The sequence below is a fragment of the Rutidosis leptorrhynchoides genome, chromosome 3, assembly GCF_046630445.1.
Source record: "Rutidosis leptorrhynchoides isolate AG116_Rl617_1_P2 chromosome 3, CSIRO_AGI_Rlap_v1, whole genome shotgun sequence".
Lineage (NCBI taxonomy): Eukaryota > Viridiplantae > Streptophyta > Magnoliopsida > Asterales > Asteraceae > Rutidosis > Rutidosis leptorrhynchoides.
In genome coordinates, this window is record NC_092335.1 from 352,925,471 (window position 1) to 352,936,192 (window position 10,722).

The 10,722-nt window shown below is 37.3% G+C and overlaps 2 protein-coding genes across 2 annotated transcripts; one reads left to right on the top strand and one right to left on the bottom strand.

Annotated features, from left to right (window-relative positions):
• Positions 1-316: 316 nt before the first annotated feature.
• LOC139901208 (uncharacterized) lies at positions 317-1,285 on the bottom strand. The gene has a single exon (XM_071883938.1). The coding sequence runs from the start codon at positions 1,283-1,285 to the stop codon at positions 317-319; it is 969 nt and encodes a 322-aa protein (XP_071740039.1).
• Positions 1,286-4,220: 2,935 nt separating this feature from the next.
• On the top strand, positions 4,221-4,544 carry LOC139901209 (uncharacterized). The gene has a single exon (XM_071883939.1). It carries the CDS (start codon positions 4,221-4,223, stop codon positions 4,542-4,544), a length of 324 nt encoding a protein of 107 aa, XP_071740040.1.
• The last annotated feature ends 6,178 nt before the right edge of the window (positions 4,545-10,722 follow it).

The following is a 10,722-nucleotide window of genomic DNA, read 5'->3' on the forward strand; positions in this document are numbered from 1 at the left end:
AAGAATGGTATACATTAGTAGGGAAAGCGTGTATACTTTCAGAAAATATCGAGTTGTATGTTTTATTTGGAGTTTTTGAAGACGCACTAGAGTTCGATACGATGTATGATAGTCATGGTGAATACTATTATGCAACTAAACCTTTTATAACTTAAAGTTACTTGTAATAGATTAGTAACTTGAATAAGATTAGTAACATGAAATTTCATTATTTCAACAACACTTTCTTATTCATAAACATAATTAGCGATTACAACAGACAAAGTACAACAAACAAAGTACAACAAACAAAATACAACAAATTACTAATGAAAACCTATGGCATTCTAGTAGTTGGACAGGTGTTCCTGTTGTGACCTTCAACCCTGCATATACAACACCTTGGTTTTTTCTTTTCACGTTCATCCATATGGTTCTTAAAACATTTTGATTGCTTCTGCCCCCTGTGCTTAATCAGTCTTGATGGATCGGCCATAATGTTCCATTGTATATGTGTCCAGTAGCTCGCATCTCTTAGTGGATTAAAATGATGGCTATATTGCTCTCTCCATGTAGGAGTTGTATACTTTTTACTGATGCATTTATTTATATCCTCGTTTAGATGGCTACATACGGAAATGGCATGAGAGCAAGGTAATCTTTGGTGTTGCCAAATTCCACATGAACACCTTTTCTCTTTAAACTCCACTGTGTAATCGGTGCCACCTTCACCACTTCTTTGATAAGTTGAATGAACCTTGAAGATACCTTGTTGTTCGTGATAACATGTTGTTTTGTAACGTTGAGCCCTTTTTACCCGTTCGTTAAAGACGTTAAACATGTTCTTGGAAAGTGGTGAATTACATAGCCTTGCATCTCGGCTTTGATCGTAGAAGTGTTGTCTGGTGTAATCAAATGTATATTCAATACACGCTTTGATCGGCATCATACAGGCATGACGGAACACATTGTTGAGGGACTCAGCAATATTTGTCGTTGTGTTACCCCAATGACTCCTCTGTCTGTACCTATACACAGTCCATTTGCCTACATCAGCATCTTGCAAATATTGCCAAGCCTCAATACTAGCTTGTTTGATGGCTCTAAAGGAATTCTTGTACAATATTTGATTTGTTGTTGAACCGACTGTCCAACACAAGTGTTTGAGTGATTTCACTTTAGTGTATTTGCTCAACAAGTTGCTACGAATGTGGCACAAGCAGTACCTATGTTCCCAACCATATGTTTGAGCATTGCATGTAAGATACCAAAGTGTTATCATCAGTAAGTTCACTTTTCCATTCATTTCCGTTGAAAAGAACCCACAAGAACATTTTTAACGTGTGTGATCTTTGAATCACACATACATAATTATACGCCATTTGGTTTAACTGCATACAGTTAACCTTGGTGTTCAACACAAAACTCATTCTAATCGTTGTGTTATCACCAGTAAGCCAACCATTTTGGAATGAAATTTGGCCTCCCCAAAGAAAATGAACCATGAATGGACGAATTATAGACATTTTTGTAATTATTGATGTATGAAACTGATTAAGATTTGTTTGAATTGTGTTGTTGGTGTTTGAAACTGACTTTAAAATGCTTGAATTGTGTTCTTAGTGATGTTTGTGTTTGAGTTCATGATAATGGTGATATAAATAAATGAAAAAAGATGATAAATCAGATTTTGACATGATAGGATAGCAGGTTTCAGTCCATAATTGAGACTAGGGCTGCATGTTTCAGTCCATAATTGAGACTGATGAAGCAGACTGCAAAACCGAAGTTTGAAACTTCGGTTTTATGTGAGATTCCAGGTATTCTATAGTTCCTTCCCGCGTCAATTGCCAATTCTTGGCAAACTTCGGTTTTACTGTTTATATGCAAAATCGAAGTTCCAAACTTCGAATTAGGGTTTGTGCTGACAGACCACCCCAAAACCGAAGTTTGAAACTTCGAAAATGGCAAAACCGAATTTCCAAACTTCGGTTTTACCATTTTTGCAAAAAAAATTCCACTTTTTCCATTTTTGCAACAAGAATCAATAAAATTACCATTTAAAAAAAAAAATCCTAAAAGAAGCGTAACTTTAATACATAGTGAAAATCAGTCATATGAACACCAATTTATACACAGAACACTGTAAACGATATAAAAAGCTCTAAACCCTATATTCTATGAAGACCAATAATTGAAAGCTCAAAAACCTTTGAATATGCAGGGAAAAGTAAGAATAATCTGAAGTTTTATGCATACAAAACATATTTTAGAGGGAAATACATACAGTGTAAATTAGAATCAAGTGTGATGCTTTATAGCACTTAAACTAACATTTTATTCACCAACGGTCTATAGTACAAGTATAATTCTATAGAAATATTTCTAAATTGCTCCCACAGTTCATTAATAACATTTAGAGCAACACTCTATCATTACCTAAAAATCATAATTTAATCCAGATTCATGTTACAGACTCGTAAGTCATAACTAAGCAATCAACTCATTCTTTTCAATAACCCCAATAATAAAAAAATTGTGATTCAGCTCACTAAGTAGTAAAATTCAGGTTTTAAAAGTTATAAGCCAGAAAATAAAACCAAATAAAAAAGCTTAATAGCACCTTCTTCATTTGCCTGAAGATAAGTATCTGAAAACGGAATAAAAAACGAATTAGAAAAAAAAGGAGAATTGAACAATCACTTGTATAGATTTCGGGAAGCAAATTAAACAATCATTTGTCTGAAGATTAGTATCTGCAATCAAAACAACATTAAAACTAATTTGAAACCCTAAGGTTCAGAAAAATCAATAAACGAAGGCAACAAAAAAGAAACCCTAAAGTCCGTAAGAATCAACAGATGAAGCGTTTACAAAAGCAAAAAGTATTGGGCTCAATTGTTTAATTGGTGTTTTGTTATGTATGCATTTACTAGAGAGTAGTTGATAAGTATGCATTTACTATAAAGGTTGGTAGTTATGCATTTATTATGGATATTATATATAAGTATGTAATTGTAATTGTAGTATTCATGTGTATTTATCATTTTACCATAATTTTTATTCAGTGAAATAAAAACCAAGAAAATTGCCCCATTATGTTTCCTTTTGATATCAATATAATTCACTTTGTTGTGTTCTAACACCATCAATTGGTATCAAGAGCTAACCTGGTACATGCCAAAATACATCATAATCGAAGAGATGTCGATTGTATCACATGTAGGAAAGGAGGGCAACGTTCCGTTTCAGTGCCCAATGTTAATAGGAACCAACTACACTAAATAGTCAATTCGCATGGAAGCTATTCTTGATGCCCATGGGTTATGGGAATCACTACCGGGGTGGATGTGGACGAGAATAAAAGAAAATCAGCGAGAGCCTTTATATTTCAGTCAATCCCAGAAGATGTTTTGTTACAAGTTTCGAAAAATAAAACTGCAAAAGATGTATGGGAGTCATTGAAGACACTTTATCTAGGCGCTGAATGTATACAGAAGGCAAGGTTACATACCCTCAAAAGTGAATTTGAAGGGTCACGAATGAAAGTTGGTGAATCAATTGATTATTTCGCAGGAAAATTAAGCGATCTGATATCAAAACACAGCAGCCTATGAGCCACACTTGAAGACAATGTAGTCGTGAGAAAGTTGCTCGATTTTGTGCCCAAAAAATACCTCCAACTAGTGACGTGTATGGGACAGTATTTGGACATCGATAAGATGCCCTTTGATGAAGCAATCACTAGGCTAAAAGCCTATGAGGATCGCTTGAAACTTCGTGCAAGTGGCATGACTAATACTAAAACAACTTACTCTTTGTGAAAGGAGAAGCATCATCTTCATCACAGAAGAATACAAGAAGTGGTGCAAATTAATGAGGTAAAGGGCGTGGTTCAAACCATTTTGATCGGGGTGGTCGAAGTGGTGGTCGAGGTAGAGGCCATGGTAGAAGCAATCTTGGTGGCTATAATGGGCAATGAGATAGCGGGAATATCTATCAAAAACATAAAGATAAAAAAACATATTAAATGCTTCAACTGCAAAAATTGTGGGCACTATGCATCCGAAAGTAAGACGAAAAAGGAAAAAACTGACTAAGCAAACCTAACAGAAACCCAAGATGAAGAACATGCTTTGTTGTTAAGTATATTAGGAAAAGAAACTCAACCTTTGGTTTTTCTCAATGAAGAAAAAATATTTCCCAGCAAATACTAAACTGGTAGTGAAGCAATTGAAAGCATGTGCTATCTTGATAACGGTGCAAGTAATCACATGACAGGAGCCAAGAAATCATTCTCAGAGCTGGACGAAAGCATAACGGGTCATGTACGATTTGGCGACGGGTTAAAAGTCAGAATTGCAGGAAAAGGGTCCATTTTATTCAAATGTAAAAATGGTGATCAGTTACTAGTTACTGATATATATTACATTCCAGCACTCCACGGTAACATAATTAGCCTCGGGCAACTTACTGAAATGGGTTACAGAATAGAGATGTTGAATGAGTTTTTGAAAGTTCACGATGAAAAATATGCTGTTAATGAAAGTCGGGAGGGCATATAATAGGCTGTATAAAATTAATTTGGAAGTTTATCAACCCATATGCTTACTGTCCACTTTAGAAGAAGAGGCATGGATTTGGCACGTGAGGTTAGGGCATGTGAACTTTCGAGTAATTGAATCAATGGCATGAAAATAAATGGTTCGGGGTGTACCAAAAATTAAACATCCAACACAAGTATGTGAAGGGTGCATGATTGAAAAACAAACGAAGAAACCATTTCCCAAAGAGGCATAATGGCGTGCAAGCAGGCCACTTGAACAAATATATTCCGATTTATGTGGCTCGATTACACCACAAACGATAGGAGGTAACCAATATTTTCTTTTGATGGTTGATGATTGTAGTCTATTTATGTGGGTTTATATGATGAAATCAAAAGACGAGGCCTTTGAGAAATTTGTAAAGTTTAAAAGGCAAATTGAAAATGAAACCGGTTTGAAGATAATGACCTTACGCACTGACTGAGGAGGTGAGTTCACCTCCAAGTCATTTTCTAATTTCTGTGATCAGGAGGGTATTAGGAGGCAGCTTACTGCACCTTACTCCCCCTAACAAAACGGTATAGTGGAGCGGAGAAATCACACTATACTTGAAGCAACAAGGTTGATGTTGAAGACTATGGAGATGCCCGATGAAATGTGGGGAGAAGGAGTGCGACATGCCGTCTATCTCCTGAACAGACTTCCTACAAACGACGTAAAGGGTATGACTCCTTATGAGAAGCTAAAGGGAAATAAACCAACTCTTGAACATGTCAAGGTGTTTGGTTGTATTAGGTACGTGAAGAAACCAGAAAACCAAACCACAAAACTCAGCGATCGTAGCTCTTCCATGGTTTATCTAGGTGTGGAACCATGAAGTAAAGCTCGAAAGATGTATAACCCACCAGAGAAAAAGGTTGTAGTAGCCAGAAATGTCATATTTGATGAAACAAAGAAGTGGGAATGGAATAAAGTTGAAGATTCTAATTGTAGCGACCCGACCAAAATCGTCATTGACGGCGCCGCTAACTGAGGTCCCGTTACGTGGTCGTAGTCCCTATATGAGACTCGTTTGACCAAAATTATGTCGCATTCATTTGAAAAGTACAAGACTTGCAAAGTAAGTTTACAACCGTTCGACAACAAGTCTAAGTTTACAAAAGTTATAAAATATAAATGAAAGAACTCGCGACATAATTAGTTTAAAAATCACAGTTGCTCTAAATAGCGTAAGTATGTAGACAAAAGTTTAAATCCAAAAGTGTTATCCCTAGCGCATGCATGCACGGTTGACTCCAATCAAGTAATCAAAGAATGCGGAAGCGTGTAACAAATAGCCATGTATAAACCTGAGAAAACATAGAAGAATCTGTCAACGCAAAAACGTTGGTGAAATCATAGGTTTAAGTAAGTGAGTAAAAGTAAAGTAAGTCGAACCACAAGATTTGCAAAGTTGAAATAATAGTACATTCTAAAAGTTAATATTCACGAGCACCCAATTATCAAAGCTTAACATTCCGTCCGTTGAATACCCCATAAATTAGTGCTAGAACAACACTGTTTCCCGAAAATATATTTCATCCGTAGACGGTAGCGAACCGTCAAAGATGAGGGTTGTCAAACCCATATGGCCATACAACATAAGTTCACGTCTACACTTACACCCTGCAAATGTAACTAATGATAATTGAATTGAGGATTTTGTTCTAAACTCGTATGTAGAATGTTTGTTTTCCCGTTCTTGTGTTCACTTAGTTCAAAAGAATCGTTTATGTTTTCTCATCCCAAAAGTAAGTTCAAAAGAGTAAAAAGTGGGACTATGATCTCACCTCGAGTGGACGAGTATAAAAGTACTTCACAATGTAAACGTGTGCATGAAAGTTGCTTAGCCTTGACCTAAACAAGTAAGTTGTATCAATTAACCGGTTACGACACAAGGTCGGGCGAAATGTGTTCAATTAGTCCTATGGCTCGTTACGACTCGATTAAATATAGCATGTGAATCACGTTGCCAAGTTTCATGCGAGAATCAAGTATAAAAGCATGTTAGAACGATTGCATAAAAGTTTGGTTAAGTTTGACTAAAAGTCAAACTTGGTCAAAGTCAACGAAAAGTCAACGCGTTCGGGTCGGGTCCCGAACTATTTTTCTATGCTAAATATTCATATACAAGTATATTAAAACAAGTTTCATGTGAATCGGAGGTCGGTAGCTAGTCAAACATTTCACGTGAAATGGGACAAAGAGGTCAGAATCTGACCAGGTCTATCTGCGCACCGCGCGGGGTGAGGTGCGCGCCGCGCCATTTCCTGTACAGGCAATTCTGGTCAGTTTTCAAGTAAGCACGACCCAAAACTCAAATAATCCTAACTCACAAACCGCAAACCTCCTAAACATGTATCTCACGTCGTTGGAAAGGTATTTTAACAAGGAATACAACTAAACACTTTTCATAGATCATAACCGACAATTTCCAAATCGAAAACATCATCAAAGTTCATCATTTTCAACCAAAAATCAAAGAAACGCATTTTATGATTCGGGAACTTTTAACATACAAATGATATGCCGTTTTGAAGGTAATAACGCATACATTGCAACTAGACGCATATTCCAAGTTTCAATGAACATTTACTACGTCAAAATCACTAGCCACGTTATCGTTTCAAAATCAATTTCGACACAAATGAGACTTATGATTCACTAATCAAACGCTAGCATACATCACACCATTTCGAAGCTATTTACGCATACAATTTAACTAGTTAACTAGCATACATTCAAACAAGTGTCTCAACTAGCATTCAACCGCATCAAGTTCCTACCAAAACGATAATCGATTCACCAAAAACACATTTCATGTTATTGAGCTAGTTTTTCATCATCCAACATATCAAAACGAAGCTAATGAAGTAACTAACACTTTTAACACATACACTTTATCTTATAACATCATTTGAGCAACCAAAACTCAAGATTAAGCTAGACCCATTTGGGTGTTCATGTCATATTTTCAAAACACGAAGAACGAGCATACAAATTACATACACGACATCCCTACGAGCCATAGACACTAATTAACCACTTGACAAGTCTAAAAATGAATTTAACAAGTTAGGGTTTCATGAGAAATTCTTACCCCATGCCATGAGACTAGTATCAAATCGAAGAGGATGAAACGAGGATTCCAAAAGTACAATTTGTTTTGATGTTTGATTCCTTGCTTGAATTTGGATGATGATTGAAGATGATGAAGAATTTAGGATGGGAGTTTTTGGTTGAGAGAAAAGAAGAAAGAAAAAGAAATTAAATGTGGAGGATGGTGGAGAAGTAGTTGACTTAGTCAACTACTAGTGAGTAGTTTGGCCATTTGGTAAAAATGGTCCCTCAATTTTAAGCCGGGTGCGTAATTTAACCAAACGAGATATTTTAAAACGCTAGAGTAAACGAGTGGTGTTAAAATTGAATAGCGGAAATATTATGAACGTTAGTCAACGGAAACTACGAATTTAAATAATGAAAGATATTATAAAAAAAAAGAAGACGGTGTTAAAATTAAATTTTAACGGAAAAACACGGGATGTTACATTATCCACACCTCAAAAGAAATTTCGTCCCGAAATTTAGTTGGAAGTAGTAGTTGTTGAATCTTCATCGAGGTCTTGTGTTGCCGATTCTACGAGTGAGGGAAGGTACGTCCTTGGGTATTTCAACGAACCTGAAGGTCGGGGTCGTATGTTGTTTTAAGGTTTGGTTCCATGATTTTATGGTTTCCGGTCCTCCTAGGAAGTGAGGTTTATCGTCGATAGTGAGTTCATCAAAGAAGATAACAAGTTCTCGTTTCGCAAAACACGTCTTTGAGTTGATACATCGAATGTAGGATTACGGAGACCCAAAATGAGTCGGAAAAGTCTAAACGGCTAGCGACGGGTCCAAAACGCCCCAAGAATTTAAAGGATCGAAATATAGCGGATTTAGCTTCCTACGTTTCCCGAAACGGATTGCACCTTTCCAAGGTGCGACTCTTAACGTGACGCGGTTTCCCACGTGGAATTTGAAATGTTTACGTCTAAATCGGCGTAGCTCATTTGGCGACAACGAGTCGTGTTGGGTCTTTCTTAGATATGGATAAGTTTTCTCGGTCGCTCATGCATAATCCCGGTCCCGGTGAATTGGTCATCGTTTACTTGGTTCGACAAAAGGAGAATGACGTTTCCGGTCATATAAGGTTTCGAAGGCGTGGCGTCAATACTCGAATGAAAATTTTGTAGTAAGAGAGTTTGATTAAAGGCAAAGACGTTTCTCAAGAAAATTTGAAGTTGGTAATACAAATTCGTATTATGGTTTTCAAGACTTAAATCGTATGTTTGTTCGGTCCGTCGGGTTGTGGATGGTACGCGGTACTCATGTCTAAACGGGGTCCCGAGGCTTTTTGTAAGTCTAGAAATGAAACGAGGATCTCGATCCGAAATGAGGTACATTTCCTTAAGGCATATCAAACAAGTTTGCTAGGAATGGAAAACGTTAGCTAGGAAAAGTTTCTCAAGACATTCGCGTCGCGGAAGATTCATCGGTTTCCAAAAACGTTCGTCGGGGCAAGTTATCCTCGGTTTCTGAAAGAAAAACGTTCGTCGGAACTATTCACCCTCGAGGTGAATACTAGTATAACGTGGAGAGTCCCTCCCTCCATTGAGAGTTTAGAATAAAGATTTCCTGAACCGGAAGTACGAGTGTGGTGAGAGAGAAGTTTCCGCCTCAGTGCGAGCATAACGAGTAAATTGTAATTAGTCAATAAGACTGTGCGAGGACGAGCTAGTATACACGTGTAACATACGGTTGAAGCCGAGAGGAATCGGTAATTAATTCGGAAGCATAAATACAGTTCGACAAAAGTCGAAGGTGTGTCCCCGGTATGGTTGTTATCAATATTCTCGGAGTTTTCAGATGTCCAAACATGAAAGGATGAAGTCATGTACATGGAACATGGTGGTGTTTAGGTTGATCGAGTCTAACCACCATCACGTGTCACTAGAACTTTGGTATGTCTTACCGTAATATAACCACGTTGATCGAGTGTCGTTATATTACGCTAACTCATACCTCCATTCCCACATCACTCTATAGATTCAAGTTCGTGTAATCGTGAAGTTTAAAATAAACAAAGTGTAACGACGTCTCTAACGTGACTCGTATTGAATCGAAAGAATTAGTGCAACTATAAAGAAGCGTTCCCCGAGGGAAGTGTATAAATGATTGTTCACGTCAATGTGGTTCGAGTCAGACAATAAGGTATTCAGGTATGAAAAGAGTAACGAGTCATGATAACGAGTAGCACGCAACCGTAGTGATAAATGTTGATGACGATACTCACCTAGAGTAGTGATGGTAGTAACACCAAAAAGTAGATAGTAAGAAACACCAGTGGGAAACCGATAGTAAGTTGAAACGGTGGCAAATAACAATCCGGGAGACAGAGTTCCCGAACAAGTGTGACTAATGAAGTCGTCGTCATCCATACGTGTATGAATCATGAATTTACGTGTGTTACCAAAAAGTGGCGGAATACGAGTTCGTATGATGAAGGTTGGGTACCATTAAAAAGTTTGCCTAAGAATGATTCAAGTATAATGCACAAGTAGTCAAGTAAGTGCTATCTATAGCAAATGTATGTCAGAATGCAAATGCTAACTATCCGGTTGTAGTCTAGACTCACTAATGCGTCCTAACGACTCTGTTAGACACACTAATGCACGTCCTAGTTCCCTACAACCAACGCTCTGATACCATCTGTAGCGACCCGACCAAAATCGTCATTGACGGCGCCGCTAACTGAGGTCCCGTTACGTGGTCGTAGTCCCTATATGAGACTCGTTTGACCAAAATTATGTCGCATTCATTTGAAAAGTACAAGACTTGCAAAGTAAGTTTACAACCGTTCGACAACAAGTCTAAGTTTACAAAAGTTATAAAATATAAATGAAAGAACTCGCGACATAATTAGTTTAAAAATCACAGTTGCTATAAATAGCGTAAGTATGTAGACAAAAGTTTAAATCCAAAAGTGTTATCCCTATCGCATCGGGTCGCTACAGAGGTCCCGTTACGTGGTCGTAGTCCCTATATGAGACTCGTTTGACCAAAATTATGTCGCATTCATTTGAAAAGTACAAGACTTGCAAAGTAAGTTTACAACCGT

Coding starts and splice junctions, on each gene's coding strand:
- LOC139901209 (XM_071883939.1), top strand. CDS start 4,221: ATGTGCTATCTTGATAACGGTGCAAGTAATCACATGACAGGAGCCAAG.
- LOC139901208 (XM_071883938.1), bottom strand. CDS start 1,285: ATGAATGGAAAAGTGAACTTACTGATGATAACACTTTGGTATCTTACA.